We start from the raw sequence: 19051 nt of genomic DNA, 5'->3' as shown, positions 1-19051 counted from the left end.
GCCAGCCTCCAGCAGTGCCCCCACAACAGAGCCAGGCTCCAGCAGTGCCCCCACAACAGAGCCAGGCTCCAGCACTGCTCCCACAACAGAGCCAGCCTCCAGCACTGCTCCCACAACAGAGCCAGCCTCCAGCACTGCTCCCACAACAGAGCCAGCCTCCAGCACTGCCCCCACAACAGAGCCAGCCTCCAGCACTGCTCCCACAACAGAGCCAGCCTCCAGCACTGCTCCCACAACAGAGCCAGCCTCCAACACTGCTCCCACAACAGAGCCAGCCTCCAGCAGTAACCCCACAACAGAGCCAGCCTCCAGCAGTAACCCCACAACAGAGCCAGGCTCCAGCAGTGCCCCCACAACAGAGCCAGGCTCCAACTCTGCTCCCACAACAGAGCCAGGCTCCAACTCTGCTCCCACAACAGAGCCAGGCTCCAACTCTGCTCCCACAACAGAGCCAGGCTCCAACTCTGCTCCCACAACAGAGCCAGGCTCCAACTCTGCTCCCACAACAGAGCCAGGCTCCAACTCTGCTCCCACAACAGAGCCAGGCTCCAACTCTGCTCCCACAACAGAGCCAGGCTCCAACTCTGCTCCCACAACAGAGCCAGGCTCCAGCGCTGCTCCCACAACAGAGCCAGGCTCCAGCGCTGCCCCCACAACAGAGCCAGGCTCCAGCGCTGCCCCCACAACAGAGCCAGCCTCCAGCAGTGCCCCCACAACAGAGCCAGCCTCCAGCAGTGCCCCCACAACAGAGCCAGCCTCCAGCAGTGCCCCCACAACAGAGCCAGCCTCCAGCAGTGCCCCCACAACAGAGCCAGCCTCCAGCAGTGCCCCCACAACAGAGCCAGGCTCCAGCAGTGCCCCCACAACAGAGCCAGGCTCCAGCAGTGCCCCCACAACAGAGCCAGGCTCCAGCAGTGCCCCCACAACAGAGCCAGGCTCCAGCAGTGCCCCCACAACAGCCAGGCTCCAGCAGTGCCCCCACAACAGAGCCAGCCTCCAGCAGTGCCCCCACAACAGAGCCAGCCTCCAGCACTGCTCCCACAACAGAGCCAGCCTCCAGCAGTGCCCCCACAACAGAGCCAGCCTCCAGCACTGCTCCCACAACAGAGCCAGCCTCCAGCAGTGCCCCCACAACAGAGCCAGGCTCCAACTCTGCTCCCACAACAGAGCCAGGCTCCAACTCTGCTCCCACAACAGAGCCAGGCTCCAACTCTGCTCCCACAACAGAGCCAGGCTCCAACTCTGCTCCCACAACAGAGCCAGGCTCCAACTCTGCTCCCACAACAGAGCCAGGCTCCAACTCTGCTCCCACAACAGAGCCAGGCTCCAACTCTGCTCCCACAACAGAGCCAGGCTCCAACTCTGCTCCCACAACAGAGCCAGGCTCCAACTCTGCTCCCACAACAGAGCCAGGCTCCAACTCTGCTCCCACAACAGAGCCAGGCTCCAGCGCTGCTCCCACAACAGAGCCAGGCTCCAGCGCTGCTCCCACAACAGAGCCAGGCTCCAGCGCTGCTCCCACAACAGAGCCAGGCTCCAGCGCTGCCCCCACAACAGAGCCAGGCTCCAGCGCTGCCCCCACAACAGAGCCAGCCTCCAGCAGTGCCCCCACAACAGAGCCAGGCTCCAGCAGTGCCCCCACAACAGAGCCAGGCTCCAGCAGTGCCCCCACAACAGAGCCAGGCTCCAGCAGTGCCCCCACAACAGAGCCAGGCTCCAGCAGTGCCCCCACAACAGAGCCAGGCTCCAGCAGTGCCCCCACAACAGAGCCAGGCTCCAGCAGTGCCCCCACAACAGAGCCAGGCTCCAGCAGTGCCCCCACAACAGAGCCAGGCTCCAGCAGTGCCCCCACAACAGAGCCAGGCTCCAGCAGTGCCCCCACAACAGAGCCAGGCTCCAGCAGTGCCCCCACAACAGAGCCAGGCTCCAGCAGTGCCCCCACAACAGAGCCAGGCTCCAGCAGTGCCCCCACAACAGAGCCAGGCTCCAGCAGTGCCCCCACAACAGAGCCAGGCTCCAGCAGTGCCCCCACAACAGAGCCAGGCTCCAGCAGTGCCCCCACAACAGAGCCAGGCTCCAGCAGTGCCCCCACAACAGAGCCAGGCTCCAGCAGTGCCCCCACAACAGAGCCAGGCTCCAGCAGTGCCCCCACAACAGAGCCAGGCTCCAGCAGTGCCCCCACAACAGAGCCAGGCTCCAGCAGTGCCCCCACAACAGAGCCAGGCTCCAGCAGTGCCCCCACAACAGAGCCAGGCTCCAGCAGTGCCCCCACAACAGAGCCAGGCTCCAGCAGTGCCCCCACAACAGAGCCAGGCTCCAGCAGTGCCCCCACAACAGAGCCAGGCTCCAGCAGTGCCCCCACAACAGAGCCAGGCTCCAGCAGTGCCCCCACAACAGAGCCAGGCTCCAGCAGTGCCCCCCACAACAGAGCCAGCCTCCAGCAGTGCCCCCCACAACAGAGCCAGCCTCCAGCAGTGCCCCCCACAACAGAGCCAGCCTCCAGCACTGCCCCCACAACAGAGCCAGCCTCCAGCACTGCCCCCACAACAGAGCCAGCCTCCAGCACTGCTCCCACAACAGAGCCAGGCTCCAGCACTGCCCCCACAACAGAGCCAGCCTCCAGCACTGCCCCCACAACAGAGCCAGGCTCCAGCAGTGCCCCCACAACAGAGCCAGCCTCCAGCACTGCCCCCACAACAGAGCCAGCCTCCAGCACTGCCCCCACAACAGAGCCAGCCTCCAGCACTGCCCCCACAACAGAGCCAGCCTCCAGCACTGCCCCCACAACAGAGCCAGCCTCCAGCACTGCCCCCACAACAGAGCCAGGCTCCAGCACTGCCCCCACAACAGAGCCAGCCTCCAGCACTGCCCCCACAACAGAGCCAGCCTCCAGCACTGCCCCCACAACAGAGCCAGCCTCCAGCACTGCCCCCACAACAGAGCCAGCCTCCAGCACTGCCCCCACAACAGAGCCAGCCTCCAGCACTGCTCCCACAACAGAGCCAGGCTCCAGCAGTGCCCCCACAACAGAGCCAGCCTCCAGCACTGCTCCCACAACAGAGCCAGCCTCCAGCAGTGCCCCCACAACAGAGCCAGGCTCCAGCAGTGCCCCCACAACAGAGCCAGCCTCCAACACTGCTCCCACAACAGAGCCAGCCTCCAACACTGCTCCCACAACAGAGCCAGCCTCCAACACTGCTCCCACAACAGAGCCAGCCTCCAGCAGTGCCCCCACAACAGAGCCAGGCTCCAGCACTGCTCCCACAACAGAGCCAGGCTCCAGCACTGCTCCCACAACAGAGCCAGGCTCCAGCACTGCTCCCACAACAGAGCCAGGCTCCAGCACTGCTCCCACAACAGAGCCAGCCTCCAGCAGTGCCCCCACAACAGAGCCAGCCTCCAGCAGTGCCCCCACAACAGAGCCAGCCTCCAGCACTGCTCCCACAACAGAGCCAGCCTCCAGCACTGCTCCCACAGAGCCAGCCTCCAGCACTGCTCCCACAACAGAGCCAGCCTCCAGCACTGCTCCCACAACAGAGCCAGCCTCCAGCACTGCTCCCACAACAGAGCCAGCCTCCAGCACTGCTCCCACAACAGAGCCAGCCTCCAGCACTGCTCCCACAACAGAGCCAGCCTCCAGCACTGCTCCCACAACAGAGCCAGCCTCCAGCACTGCTCCCACAACAGAGCCAGCCTCCAGCACTGCTCCCACAACAGAGCCAGCCTCCAGCACTGCTCCCACAACAGAGCCAGCCTCCAGCAGTGCCCCACAACAGAGCCAGCCTCCAGCAGTGCCCCCACAACAGAGCCAGCCTCCAGCAGTGCTCCCACAACAGAGCCAGCCTCCAGCAGTGCCCCACAACAGAGCCAGCCTCCAGCAGTGCCCCCACAACAGAGCCAGCCTCCAGCAGTGCTCCCACAACAGAGCCAGCCTCCAACACTGCTCCCACAACAGAGCCAGCCTCCAACACTGCTCCCACAACAGAGCCAGCCTCCAGCAGTAACCCCACAACAGAGCCAGCCTCCAGCAGTGCCCCCACAACAGAGCCAGGCTCCAGCACTGCTCCCACAACAGAGCCAGCCTCCAGCACTGCTCCCACAACAGAGCCAGCCTCCAGCACTGCTCCCACTACAGAGCCAGCCTCCAGCACTGCTCCCACTACAGAGCAAGCCTCCAGCACTGCTCCCACAACAGAGCCAGCCTCCAGCAGTGCCCCCACAACAGAGCCAGCCTCCAGCAGTGCCCCCACAACAGAGCCAGCCTCCAGCAGTGCTCCCACAACAGAGCCAGCCTCCAACACTGCCAGCCTCCAGCACTGCTCCCACAACAGAGCAAGCCTCCAGCACTGCTCCCACAACAGAGCCAGCCTCCAGCACTGCTCCCACAACAGAGCCAGCCTCCAGCACTGCTCCCACAACAGAGCCAGCCTCCAGCAGTAACCCCACAACAGAGCCAGCCTCCAGCAGTGCCCCCACAACAGAGCCAGCCTCCAGCAGTGCCCCCACAACAGAGCCAGCCTCCAGCAGTGCCCCCACAACAGAGCCAGCCTCCAGCAGTGCCCCCACAACAGAGCCAGCCTCCAACACTGCTCCCACAACAGAGCCAGCCTCCAACACTGCTCCCACAACTGAGCCAGCCTCCAACATTGCCCCCACAACAGAGCCAGCCTCCAACATTGCCCCCACAACAGAGCCAGCCTCCAACGCTGCTCCCACAACAGAGCCGGCCGCCAACAGAGCCGACCGCCAACAGAGCCCCCACAACAGTGCCAGTCACCAACAGTGCCAGTCACCAACAGTGCCAGTCACCAACAGAGGAGGAAGTCTGGGACAACAGCATAATATGGGGGAACCACATTTATTTCCCAGAATTATGGCGCAGACCTCTTAAACTGGGTTAGGTAACATATATAACGCCATATTGCGCCTTTTCAGGTAATAGACCCCCAGTCATTTCTACAGAGCAGACAAGAAAAAATGTTGCGAGAACAATGGCTAAATGGGCTTGAGAAGTGACCACCACCAAAAGCGCGCCGGACACGTGCGCAGAGCATTGATTACTTCCCTCTGGCACCTCATATACATTACTCAGCAGGGGCCGACAGTGACCCCAGGGTAAGGGGATCTGGAATCTGTTCCCCTTCCTGAAGGATGATTGGTGTAAAGTGATATAGCAAAAAAACTGAGTCTGTCTCCTACTGCTGCGATGTCCCATTATCTTCACGTCTCTGATACCTTCTGCCAACCTGACGCAGAATCCTGCTATTCTGGACTTCTCAAACGTGCGGTACAGGTGGGCGAGGATCCCCAGCCGATCAGAGACCTGCAAAGAGCAAGACCGTTTATCAGTGACCGGAACTGTCAGGGATCAATACGAGGACGGATCCGACCACAAATCTCTAGTCCGTCACTGGTTTAATAATCTTCCGTTAATCCGTCACGTCTGTATTACAGCCAATTATGTGGGACCTGCAACTATCTCCAGAACGGGGGTCGTCCGATCCTGTCCCGACTGGTGAGGCAGCACGTGGCCACCGCAACCACGTGGAGAATTGGTAGAAAGGTGGTCTGGGAATTCCTGAAACAGCCGAGTCTGCGGCGCTGCGCTATTGATTCTGGCAAAACGACGGAACCCCGGCACAACTGAGACAAACGGAAACCATTGGCACCGGATCCGTCACCAGTGAAATCAACCTTTGGTTTCTGTTTGTGCCAGTCAGGGTCTCGTTCCGACGGAAAGTCGTAACGGAACCTTGGCGCCTATGTGAACGAAGCCTAAGTCCTCCCGAGCTGTCCATTATAAGTCTCTGTTAGGCCTTGTTCACACGGCGCTCCTAGAGAATCAGAGTAAACAAGTTTTTTGCAAAGCGTTTTTTAAAGTACAGGCGTTTTTGCCGCATTTTTCTGGGCACGTAAATAGGACTCCCTTTGACTATGGGAATTAGGCGCATTGTTGGTGCATTTTCGGCGCGTCAGGAATTGAGCTGATGCTTCTTTTTTTACATGACACGTTTTTTAAACACATGCGTAAAACAAAAACGCGTTGTATACGCTACGAAGCGTTTTCCCATTGAGGTCAATGAGAAGCTTAAAGCATGCCGCGTGAACGAGGGCTTCGGGGCACAGATTAGAGATGCCCAAACAGATGCCTGTACAGTAATGATGGTTTGTTGGTTTTTTTGGCATCATTGGGTACATAGAAGTTATTACATTTTGTACAAAATTATTTTCGAGGGAATGGAAAAAAATTTTAAAATCCGTCATTTTATGGATAAGAAGTAACTTTATTCTATGGGTCACTACGATCGCGGCGGTACAAAATATGGATTTTTTTTTATGGTGAACCATTTTTAAAAAAAAAAAAGAATATCATTTCTAATGGAAAAAGGTGGGGTTTTTTGGGGGTCAAAACATGCACCAAAAAAATCACATTTTTTTTTTTCCGTCTCCCATGGATCTCAATGGGGTTTCTGAGGCGAAAAATGCCTCAAGATAGGTCATGTCGCTTTTTTTCCCCCGCACGCGTTTTTTTCTGCTGGCGGGGAAAAAAATGCCTCTGTTTCCCATTGAAATCAACAGGCGGCGATTTCGGACGTTTTTTGCCCCGGTTTCCACGTCAAAATCAGCACCGAAGAACTCAGTGTGAACTAGACCTGAGGGCGGAATTGTAGATTAACCCCTTTCCGACATTTGAGGTATCCATACGCCATAGTCCGGTAGGGGAAGTATGGAACGGGCTCACGGAGTGACCCCGCTTCATACGATGCCGGTGTCGGCTGTATGTTACAGCCGAAACTTCAGAGTAACGAGCGGGATCGCACTCGAGCGCAATCCCGCTCCTTTAACCTGTTAAATTCCACGGTCAATAGCGACCGCGGCATTTAAATAGTTTGAAAGATGGGGAGACCTCCTCTAACAGCTCATCGTGTCCCCCGCAATGCAATCGCTGGGGGGTGATGGTTGCTATGGCTGCCTGGGGGCCTAATGAAGCACTCCAGGTCCGCCATCTTTTTACTCCTATTAAGCGCTGCCTCCGGCCTGTCAGAATCACGTTATACTGCATTACATTAGTAGTGCAGTATATCGTGCAAGCGATCTAACGATCGCTGGTTGAAATCCCCTGCGGGGACTAATAAAAAAAAAACAAAACAATTTGTAAAATAAAAATATTAAAGTTTCCAAAAAAAAACCCTTTTCCCATTCTCCCCCTAGAGAATAGTAAAAAAAATAAATAAACATAATTGGTTTTGCCGCGTCCGTAAAAGTCTGAACTATTACAATATATTATCATGTAACCCGCACGGTGAACGCCGTAAAAAAACAACCAATTGGAAACGCCAGAATGTCTATTTTTTGGTCACCTAATCTCCCACAAAAAATGAAATAAAAAGTGATCAAAATGTCGCATGTTACCCCAAAATGGTATCATTACAAACTACAGTTTATCCCGCAATAAATAAGCCCTCGTACCGCTTAATCGACGGAAAAATAAAAAAAGTTCTGGCTCTCGGAATTTGGCGACGCAAAATAAATGTTCTTTTTTACACTTAGGTTTTTACTTGTAAAATACAGAAAAAACGATACATATTTGGTATCGCCGTAATCGTATTGACCCGCAGAATAAAGTTAACGTGTTGTTTTAATTGCACAGAGAATTCCGTAAAAACGGCATGCAAAAAAACATGGAGGAATCGCTGTTTTTTTCATTTTCTATCCCACAAATAATTTTTTCCCGTTTCCTAGTACATTATACGGCAAAATAAACGGTGCTACGAAAAACTACAACTCGTCCCGCAAAACTCAAACAAGCCCTCATAGGACTATATCGACGGAAAAATAAAAAAAGCTATGGCTTCTGGAAAGCGGGGAGGAAAAAACGAAAATGAAAATCTGAAAAAGGGCAGCGGCGGGAAGGGGTTAAAGAACAAGACAAAACGTAGGAATCATTAATCTTCCGGAAATGGAAACCGCATATGTTGTGCCGTAGGCCGCCATTTTTAGGGTGGAACCGATATGGACAAAATATAATCCCATTACTGCACGAGGAAACGCTGCGTCAGTAACTTTCTGCGTGGATGTGGCGGTCGGACGTCGGGTCTTCTGCGGGACATGTTGCGCTTTATGCTTTTTTGGATGTTTATAGGTGAACGTTTAATCTTTATTGACACATTTTTTGGGGGACAAGAAATAATAAAAAAAAAACGAAAAAACAACTAATTACGCCAATATTTATTATAACGCCATTAGGCTTCTGCTACGCACTATTAAAGCCAAGTTTTTGATCACGTGGGCACTGCCCGGACCATCAATATGTTGGAATAGATGCCCGGGCCCTGGCTCAAGCCCTTCATGTTCTAGGACACCAACCTGCACCAAGGGGTTAACAACTTAACAGGAGAAAATGGGTCAAGGTTTTATATTTACTGGTGATTTTTGGATTTTATGGGTGAGAAGCGCTCACCGGCCGGTTATAAAGTCACACAAATATAGATGATAAAGTGGAGCGCTACCTGGAAGTAGCTGAACATGGCCTCCTGCACGTAGCGGACGTCGTATTCTGGATCCACCAGGTTGTCAGTCGTGTCAAACACGGTCTTCATGGCCCGGTGAGATATCCAATATGCTGCGGATAGAGATCACCAGGAGCCGTGATGATACACACACTGTACACACAACATACAGGACTCCTACACAACACATATATATTTATACGCACATACACACAACATACAGGATTCCTACACAACATCCAAACTGGAGTATAGGACGATGGCAATGAACGGAAAAAAGTTCAATAACAAATTCAGCTCTCCTACACACACACACACATATATATATCTATATAGACACACACACACACACACACACAGATATATATACTCAGAGGACTGTAGATACTCACCTGATCCCTCATCACCCATCATATGTCCCCAGCCCCCACAACCGGTCACTGAACCATCTGGGTTCACCAGTTTGCAGTTAGATCCAGTCCCTGATATCAGCACAACGCCCCCTGGAAGACGAAATTAGTATTAAGCCATTGACGTATAAAAAAACAATAACCCCGCACTTTACACTTTATATATATTATACATACAGTTTTTGTACTTTGTTTTGTAGAATTGTAAATGTGAGCAGTCGTATGACAGAAGTAATAATGCCGCATGTTTATAATATCAGGACAGGGACTGGCTTCGGTTGATTCAGTGTCATGGTGGAGGGAGCTAAACCTGAAGACCAACCATCTCGTAGGTGTCAATCCCCCCCCCCCATATAAAGAGTGGTCCTCCAGTCCCAGTGCAATACCCACCCAGTCTAGATGTTGCTGCACCTTCCTGTAAAGCATCAGGGACCAAAACTTTGAAACTGTGACATCCATGTCTACAAAAGAAAAAACATTTTCTTTGGCTCCAGACTAGGAGTCTTCGAGCCCTCCAGAGAAAATGAGTGCCCACCTCCATCTATACATTGTACACACAGGACAGATCAACGAGGTCTAATAGGTTGTCAATCATCCCATAAGAAATGGACCCCAGTGGCAAGTGATTGGCTCCAAAGTCCCCTCCGAATAGGATTGTTTTCTGATGGACCTTTGGAGCCCAATAATGTCTCAGACCCTGGTCCACCAGATGATCTTCAGGTAGGTCCTAGGGTGGGTCAGTCTGAGCATGAGGTCAACTGCAAAAAAAATACCTTCTAGATGAAACTACTGGTCCCAACACCTCCACCAGTAGGGAACAATCACTGGGTAAAAGCCCTTTCACAAGGGCCAATAATGGGGCAAACGCTCGTTCATCGGCTGATTGTATCGTTTATGCAGCCGAAGATATTACGGTTGTTGGCAGCGTATCAGTGTAAACAGCGGGACGCGCTGCCGGCATGATAGAAACGTATGGGGACGAGCGATCAGAGTAAAAGGGAAAGGATTTTAAAAATGGCTTCTGAGCGGGCGCCATGGTGTCGCACAGCAGGGACCCAGCGGCAATGCTTGCGATCAGTGAGATCTCTGATCGCAGGCATTTAACTCCTCACATACCGATGTCAGATGTGACCACCGGCATCTGAGGGGTTTTTACTGCCCCTTCCGGGCCGGTCACCGTCTCCCGAGTGACGAGATCGTGGGAGCCGGGGTATTCCTATAGCTTCTGGGATACTCGTGACTGCTCCCAGCCCTCATATAGGAAGATTGCTATTGACACCTGCCACTATAGCCATCTGCTGTTTTTGCAGGTTCAAGCCCCCTAGCGGGGCTAACAAAAGGTAATAAAAGATTATATATATAGAAAAATTTAAATCACCCCCTTTCCCTAGATCAGAAATAATAATAAACAAACACATTCGGTATCCCCGCGTCCGAAAATGCCTGAACTATAAAAATACAAAAATATTTATCCAGTACGGTGAACGCCGTAGCGGGAAAAAATATCAAAATGGCTGAATCAGTTTTTGCCACTTCAACCGCTCCAAAAAAATTTAATAAAGTGATCGAAATGCCCGACATTCTCCAAAATCGTATTAATAAAAGCGACCTCTTTCCTCTGTACACAGAAATATAAAAAAGTTACGGGGATCACAATATGGCCATGCAAAAATATGATTTCTTTCTTTCAAACATTTAGATTTTTCTAAAAGTACTAAAACGTAACAAAAACGATATAAATTGGGTATCACCGTGATCGCACTGACCCCCAGAATAAAGACAAAGTATCCTCTGCACCGTACAGTGAACACGTAAAAACGAAACCCATAAGAATATGGCGGAACTGCTGTTTTTTTTCCAATCCCACCCCATTCTGAATTTTTTTTCCAGCTTCCCAGTAAATCGCACATAATATTAAATAGTGCCATCAGAAGGTGCAACTTGTCCTGTAAAAATTAAGCCCTCGTACGGCTATCAACAAAAAAAAAAAAAAAAAAAGTTATGACTTGTGGGCGGGGAGGGAAAAAAAAACAAAAGCATAAAAAGGAAAATTAGCCTGATCCTGAAAGGGTTAATGGGATAAGAACCGGTCCTGAGTTATAACACCACTTGAGGACTTTGAGATGGGGGCGGGGCGATTTGAGGGTCTTCTTACCCAATTTTGTAGCAGTCGCCATGGCCCCTATGGCATCATTGCAGATGAAGTAATTGTCACTGAGTTGTGGAAAGCGCTGCCTCATCTCCTCTATCAGTTTGTCGATGGCGTCTTTCTCTTCCCCACCACTCAATGACATGCCCTGCGATGAAGAAAAAATAATCCATAAGAGATCATACAGCAGACACTGAACCAGCAGGTGGTAAAGGAGATACAAGGTCGTCAAGTTGCCCATACACAGCTGTCGGCCGAACAAATTTTCTTCCCGACTCCCCCATAAACATGCGCGCTCCTTCTTTCCCCACACATCCGGGGAATGTCAGGACACCCCCACACACAACAGATAGTTGGCTGGATTAGCCGCCAGTCGTCTTAGGTGTATGATTTACCTTAAAAGTTATGTAAAGCTTCGAAAAAATGTTTTTTTTCTAACAAACAGGTCATTCAATTTGATTTGTGCAACTTTCTAATTAGTTTTTATTAAAAATTATTTTTACTTTTTGAGATACAGCTGCTCTATATTATGTATACAGAGTAGCTGTATCGTGCGCTAAGACCTGAATCTGTCAGGTCATCGGGACTGACGGGTTCAGTGTCGGCGGGTCCTGTGTCTCTGACACGCAGGAGCCACCTGTAATCTATCACATCTAAGTTATTAACTGTCAGACACGCAGGACCCGCTGACCCTGAACCCGTCGGCCCCGGCAGGTGCAGGATTCAGCGTAAGATACAGCTGCTCTGTATAGAGAATACAAAAGCAGCTGTATCTCAAAAAGTCAAAATAATTTTTAATAAAAACGAATTAGAAAGTTGCACCAATCACACGGATACCTTTTTATATAAAAAAAATAGCTTTCAAAGGTTTACATAGCCTTTAGGCTACATGCACACGTTGCGTTTTTTGCTGCACAGAATACGCACCAAAACCACAGCAATACGCAGGCATTTTGCAGGTAAAAACTGCACCTAATGGTGCGTTTTGATGCGTTTTTCGGCGCGTTTTCATTCTGCGGATTTTGGTGCAATTTTCCACAGCACTAGGCACAAGCTGTGCAATTCGCAAGCGGAAACGCAAGATAAATTGACATGCTGCGGACTCTAAAATACACACCGCAGGTCAATTTACGTGCAAGATAAATACCGCAGGGTGCACATGAGAATTCATGGAACCTCATCGTCTATGCTGGTACTGTATTACGCTGTGGATTTGCCGCACGCAAATCCGTGCGGGAAAAGCGCATGTAATACACATCGTGTGTATTGAGCCTTAAGGTGCCTAAACCTCTTTACATTTTTATGTTAAGTTGGTCTCACCCGAAGTAATGAGAAAATAAACATTTCCTATAAGACCCTGTTCACACTAGAGCTCTATTGGAGTTATGCATGGGGAGTATTCCCTGATGTATATCTCCGACATATGCCCCTGCATAGTTATAGTGGCAATTAGCCACAATGTTTTTGTTTTTTTCGGTGGCCCACTATAGGAAAGTGCAGTCTGATGAGCCGTCCTATACAGTAAAAAAAAGAAAAAAAAAGTATGCCGAAGCAGGACACTTTTTTGGCCTCCACTGGGTGAATGGGGGCCTATGGCTACATTCGGCATAAGTCGAATATGCTCACATAATGTGATGTGAGCATAGCCTGAGCTGTAGCTATATTTCAAATTCTGCTAATTTCCTGAGCCTCACATCCCCTGCTGGTTTGTAGCTTGTACAGAGTATACTTTACTGCACTTTTACATTGGTTTTACATTGTTTCTCAGCATGCCGCAACATACCATGCTTATAAGTAAGAAGACGGGGAAGGGGCGGGGGACCTTATTCAGACACAGATTTGTGACCTGTTTTACCCCATGGGAGCCAATATGGCTGACAGGAAGTAGCTAATGGGATCTGAAGGCTGGAGACGTCTGGAATAGAAGCAGCTGCGATTATTTAGTGCCAAAAACAGGATCAGATCCCGTCAGGACAAGTCAGGGAAACCATTCCTCTCTGAAAGCGGCCGAAGGATTCGGGAGCACAGGCAAGTTTTTCTTTTTGGGTGAAGGAGCACTTAAATTAAAGAGGCTCTGTCACCAGATTATAAGTGCCCTGTCTCATAGATAATGTGATCGGCGCTGTAATGTAGATAACAGCAGTAGTTTTTATTTTGAAAAACGATTATTTTTCATCAAGTTATGAGTAATTTTAGCTTTATGCTAATGACTTTCTTAATAGACAACTGGGCGTGTTTTTACTTTTTGACCAAGTGGGCGTTGTACAGAGGAGTGTATGACGCTGACCAATCAGCGACCAATCAGCGTCATACACTTCTCCCCATTCATGTACTCAGCACATAGTCATCTTACGAGATCACGCTGTGCTGTCACTTACTCACACATTAACTTTACTGAAGTGTCTTGAGAGTGAATAGACATCACTACCAGCCAGGACGCGATGTCTATTCACACTCCCGACACTTAGGTAACATTTGTGTGGGACTTAATGACAGCACGGCGTGATCTCGATGTGCTGTGTTGTAAGTCCCACACAAACGTTACCGAAGTGTCGGAATTGTGAATAGACATCGCGTCCTGGCTGGAACTGATGTCTATTCACTCTCAAGACACTTCAGTAAAGTTAATGTGGGAGTAAGTGACAGCACAGCATGATCTCGTAAGAGGACTATGTGCTGAGTACATGAATGGGGAGAAGTGTATGACGCTGATTGGTCACTGATTGGTCACCGTCATACACTTCTCTCCACAACGACCACTTGGTCAAAAACTAAAAACACGCCCAGTTGTCTATTAAGAAACAAATTAGCATAAATCTCAAATAGGTCATAACTCCGTCAAAATTGATTGTTTTTCAAAATAAAAAACCACTGCTGTAATCTACATTACAGCGCCGATCACATCATGTAGGAGACAGGGCTCTTATAATGTGGCGACAGAGCCCCTTTAAGGAGGATGATCCACAACTGCCTCCCCTCCAGTCTTACCAGGCAACTGATGGGAACCTGAGGGTTCAGCCCCGCTTTCTGTTTAGCCTCCGTCACCATGGAATTAATCACCTCCAGACATCGGTCTGTGCCGACCAACTGGAAGAAAAAAAGGATAAATGAAAAGATTAAACGTGAAGTAACAGAAGAGTTTTATACTGCACCCAAAGTACTCAGCCCTGGCCTGTACAGATCATGTAGTACGACATTCATTCTACCAAATCAATCTCCAAAATGTATAGAGGTTCTCCACCTAAGATGGGGAACGGGGTGGAGAACGGCCGTGTACATGGGGCCTTATTAAATATTTTTGAACCAGGATCCATCCAGCAAAACATAATTGTCAAATGTGTACAATCTGATGATCTGGAGCCTGCAGGATTGGACCATCGGGTGGTGGATGACTGAAATCATGAATTATAACGCAAAATTCCTCCTTATGAATTTCATGGACTCATTCTCATTGTATCCATTTTTTTCCATGAGGGTTGAAGGCATAGTGGTTACGATGGGGCCAAGCATCTAGATGGCCCATTCCCCTTCTACACCCCCAACAAGCAGTAGACTGGGCAAAAATAATTACGTTCAAATGTATTGACAAGAATTATTGGTCACCCAGTGAGACTCCCACTAGTCCGCGCGTCTGTGAGGTCATGTCATCCGCTCCTCCCAGGAGTACCGAGACCACTATGGATGGTCCCTCCAGTCTGGTAAAGTGATAAGGTCACAGATAAACACCCACCTTATCATAACTTCCCTGCTACAATGTAAGTGAAAGACCCTGTCCATGCCCAGTTCTTTACAATGGCAAATCTAGGACTTTTGATGACCTGGTCATGGGTCAGTCCCGTTAACAAAGACAAATATATGTACAGGGTGGGCCATTTATATGGATACACCTAAATAAAATGGGAATGTTTGGTGATATTAACTTCCTGTTTGTGGCACATTAGTATATGGGAGGGGGGAAACTTTTCAAGCTGGGTGTTGACCATGGCGGCCATTTTGAAGTCGGCCATTTTATATCCAACTTTAGTTTTTTCAATGGGAAGAGGGTCATGTGACACATCAAACTTATCGAGAATTTCACAAGAAAAACAATGGTGTGCTCGGTTTTAATGTTACTTTATTCTTTCATGAGTTATTTACAAGTTTCTGACCACTTATAAAATGTGTTCAAAGTGCTGCCCATTGTGTTGGATTGTCAATGCAACCCTCTTCTCCCACTCTTCGCACACTGATAGCAACACCGCAGAAGAAATGCTAGCACAGGCTTCCAGTATCCGTAGTTTCAGTTGCTACACATCTCGTATCTTCACAGCATAGACAATTGCCTTCAGATGACCTCAAAGATAAAAGTCTAAGGGGGTCAGATCGGGAGACCTAGGGGGCCATTCAACTGGCCCACGACGACCAATCCACTTTCCAGGAAACTGTTCATCTAGGAATGCTCAGACCTGACACCCATAATGTGGTGGTGCACCATCTTGCTGGAAAAACTCAGGGAACGTGCCCGCTTCAGTGCATAAAGAGGGAAACACATCATCATGTAGCAATTTCAGATATCCCGTGGCCTTGAGGTTTCCATCCATGAAGAATGGCCCCACTATCTTTGTACCCCATATACCACATCATACCATCAATTTTTGTGTTCCAACAGTCTTGGAGGGATCTATCCAATGTGGGTTAGTGTCAGACCAATAGCGGTGGTTTTGTTTGTTAACTTCACCATTCACATAAAAGTTTGCCTCATCACTGAACAAAATGTTCTGTGTAAACTGAGGGTCCTGTTCCAATTTTTGTTTTTCCCATTCTGCAAATTCAGTGCGCCGATCTGGGTCATCCTCGTTGAGATCCTGCAGCAGCTGGAGTTTGTAAGGGGGCCATTTGTGAGTAGCTAATATCCACCGAAGGGATGTTCGACTGATGCCACTCTCCAGTGACATGCGGCGAGTGCTACGCTGTGGGCTCTTGCTGAATGAAGCTAGGACAGCCACTGATGTTTCTTCATTAGTGACAGTTTTCATGCGTCCACATTTGGGCAAATCCAACACTGAACCAGTTTCACGAAACTTGGCAAGCAGTTTGCAAACTGTAGCATGGGAGATGGGTGGTCTCGTAGGGTGTCTTGCATTGAAATCTGCTGCAATGACCCGGGTACTGCGTTCACCAGACATCAACACAATTTCTATCCGCTCCTCACGTGTTATCCTCTGTGACATGTCAATGGCTGGAAACAAAGAGAAGCTTGTAAATAACTCATGAAAGAATAAAGTAACGTTAAAACCAAGCACACCATTGTTTTTCTTGTGAAATTCTCGATAAGTTTGATGTGTCACATGACCCTCTTCCCATTGAAAAAACTAAAGTTGGATACAAAATGGCCGACTTCAAAATGGTCGCCATGGTCAACACCCAGCTTGAAAAGTTTCCCCCCTCCCATATACTAATGTGCCACAAACAGGAAGTTAATATCACCAAGCATTCCCATTTTATTTAGGTGTATCCATATAAATGGCCCACCCTGTAGAACCGAAACAACAAGATGACAATGAATTACATCGTTCTTCTTACCCATAATACCCCTTCCCTCCCATTATGACGGAGCGCTGCATGTTTCTTACCCAGTGGTTGGTGCAAGGTCCTTCTGTCTCACACAAGATCCGTCCATCTTCCGAGATCAAGACGGCTTTGGAGTGTGTTCCTCCCCTGAATGGGACATCGTGATTGTGCATTATAACAGAGCTCATAAACAGGTGGGGGGGGGGGGGGGGGGGGATTGTTAAGTTGGGGGGACCGACATGTGGTATTATTGACTGTAAATATGATGTAAAACTGGGTTTTCCATTGAAGTAGCATTTGGAAAACAAACCCGAAGAAACAAGTCACCGATGGGCGCAAATCGGCACATATCATACTGATACGTCAAGCTGCACAATTTGACCCAATGTCTCTGCCATGCAACAGCCTGGGATATCTGCCTGCCCCATGGCTACCATGCTGCAGACCCCTTGGCTACCATGCTGCAGACCCCTTGGCTACCATGCTGCTGGCCCCTTGGCTACCATGCTGCTGGCCCCTTGGCTACCATGCTGCAAGGCCCCTTGGCTACCATGCTGCAAGGCCCCTTGGCTACCATGCTGCAAGGCCCCTTGGCTACCATGCTGCAAGGCCCCTTGGCTACCATGCTGCAAGGCCCCTTGGCTATCATGCTGCAAGGCCCCTTGGCTATCATGCTGCAAGGCCCCTTGGCTATCATGCTGCAAGGCCCCTTGGCTATCATGCTGCAAGGCCCCTTGGCTATCATGCTGCAAGGCCCCTTGGCTATCATGCTGCAAGGCCCCTTGGCTACCATGCTGCAAGGCCCCTTGGCTACCATGCTGCAAGGCCCCTTGGCTACCATGCTGCAAGGCCCCTTGGCTACCATGCTGCAAGGCCCCTTGGCTACCATGCTGCAAGGCCCCTTGGCTACCATGCTGCAAGGCCCCTTGGCTACCATGCTGCAAGGCCCCTTGGCTACCATGCTGCAAGGCCCCTTGGCTACCATGCTGCAAGGCCCCTTGGCTACCATGCTGCAAGGCCCCTTGGCTACCATGCTGCAAGGCCCCTTGGCTACTATGCTGCAAGGCCCCTTGGCTACTATGCTGCCTGCCCCTTGGAAGTTTCCTTCCAGCTCTAGATGTAATTGTGCAGATTCTAATATTAAAAGTTACAGCATTTTTATGCACAACAGCGGCAAGAAATAATCAAACATTGTGATAAAAAAAAAAAATAATCACAAAAATAGACGGAAGCTCCACGGGATCGGTGAGGTTTAGGCCGGTTTTATATTCTACTTTACAGCTGCATCCGGCAGTGGTGGACAAATGTCGTCCCAGCGTTTACCGGTCATCAGTCCTTGGCACGGACGACAATATGGTCTATATTGACTTAAAAAAAAACGGATGGAAGTACCAGCATTGGGTGCCGGCACCAGGACACTGCTCCAGCTGGCGGGGGCTTCGTCATTTGGCCCAGAGTTCTACTTTATGTGCAAGGATCTAAACATCACGGAGCATCTTTGGGATGAGGAGGAATAGATTGGGTGCCCATTTGTGCCATGCAAGAGGGGGCCGAACTCTACTGGGTCAGTGTACCGTATAAATAACCTGCACAGTGTGAATACGGCTGTACGTTCACATACAATATATATATATATATATATATATATATATATCTCGTGTAGGCCCCTCGTGTCACCAAAGGAGGCGAATGTTCCGGTCATATGTGGCCCCAAGACGTTCGCAGCAGATCCTTTAAAGGGAACCGGTCATCGAGGTCTGACGGTAAACAACAGTCATTTAACCCCTTAAACCACTCTCGGTCGCCCAATTCGATGCCAATTTTTGCGCCAATTATTCCAGTTTTCGATCTGCTTTCGACTTTACGCTCCTCAGGGCGCCCGGGTCATTGTAATTTATCAATACGAGAAGTCCTTCATCGTCACCGAACCGGGGAAAAAAAAATACTTCCCCTTGTATAAGAAACTGGACGAATAAGAAACCAACTTCCGCATCGTGAATAAACATATAGGAACGCAGACGTAGCAGAGACGTGTTTGTCATTTGTCGATCACAATGCGCAAACAGTGTAAAGAGTTAAATGACAAATCCATCTCTGCTGCATCGGTGGACGTACACAATATGGCATGTAGAGAATACACAGCCTCACCCCTCCACTCCTCCATACAGCGCAGGCATGGTCTCTCTGCAGGCAGCGCTGGTCATGTGACCTCCTGATCAGCTGATTGCATGTGATCAGGAAGTGGCGGTGATACAGCAGAGGGTAGGAGGGGCCGCCCACACGCCCCCACTTATACCCGAGCACACATTCAATGCACAAAAAGCTTTATTAGTAGGAACAACGCAGACACTTTATTGTATTTAAAGGGACAGTACGTTCCAACTATGGAGAAGGGACATCAGGGAAATTGTGTAAAGTGTCGTGTGTGTTTT

The 19051-nt window shown here is 50.0% G+C and overlaps 1 protein-coding gene across 2 annotated transcripts in view; it reads right to left on the bottom strand.

Moving 5' to 3' along the window:
* NAGK (N-acetylglucosamine kinase) overlaps window positions 1-18851 on the bottom strand; it is a 28888-nt gene extending 10037 nt beyond the window's left edge. Inside the window, exons 1-7 of one of the 2 annotated variants that reach the window (XM_075855579.1) lie at window positions 18768-18851; window positions 16682-16766; window positions 14058-14156; window positions 11076-11217; window positions 8903-9013; window positions 8511-8623; window positions 5236-5323 (exon numbers count right to left, since the gene is read on the bottom strand). In XM_075855579.1, coding sequence (XP_075711694.1) covers window positions 5236-5323; window positions 8511-8623; window positions 8903-9013; window positions 11076-11217; window positions 14058-14156; window positions 16682-16766; window positions 18768-18823 — 694 coding nt within the window. In that variant the 5' untranslated portion in view covers window positions 18824-18851. The remainder of the gene's footprint in view (window positions 1-5235; window positions 5324-8510; window positions 8624-8902; window positions 9014-11075; window positions 11218-14057; window positions 14157-16681; window positions 16767-18767) is intronic. The other variant, XM_075855580.1, reaches the window with a different exon arrangement.
* Window positions 18852-19051: the final 200 nt, after the last annotated feature.

The sequence above is a fragment of the Rhinoderma darwinii genome, chromosome 1 (genome assembly GCF_050947455.1).
Source record: "Rhinoderma darwinii isolate aRhiDar2 chromosome 1, aRhiDar2.hap1, whole genome shotgun sequence".
In the NCBI taxonomy this organism is placed as follows: Eukaryota; Metazoa; Chordata; class Amphibia; order Anura; family Rhinodermatidae; genus Rhinoderma; species Rhinoderma darwinii.
This window is presented reverse-complemented; position numbering and strand designations above follow the sequence as displayed.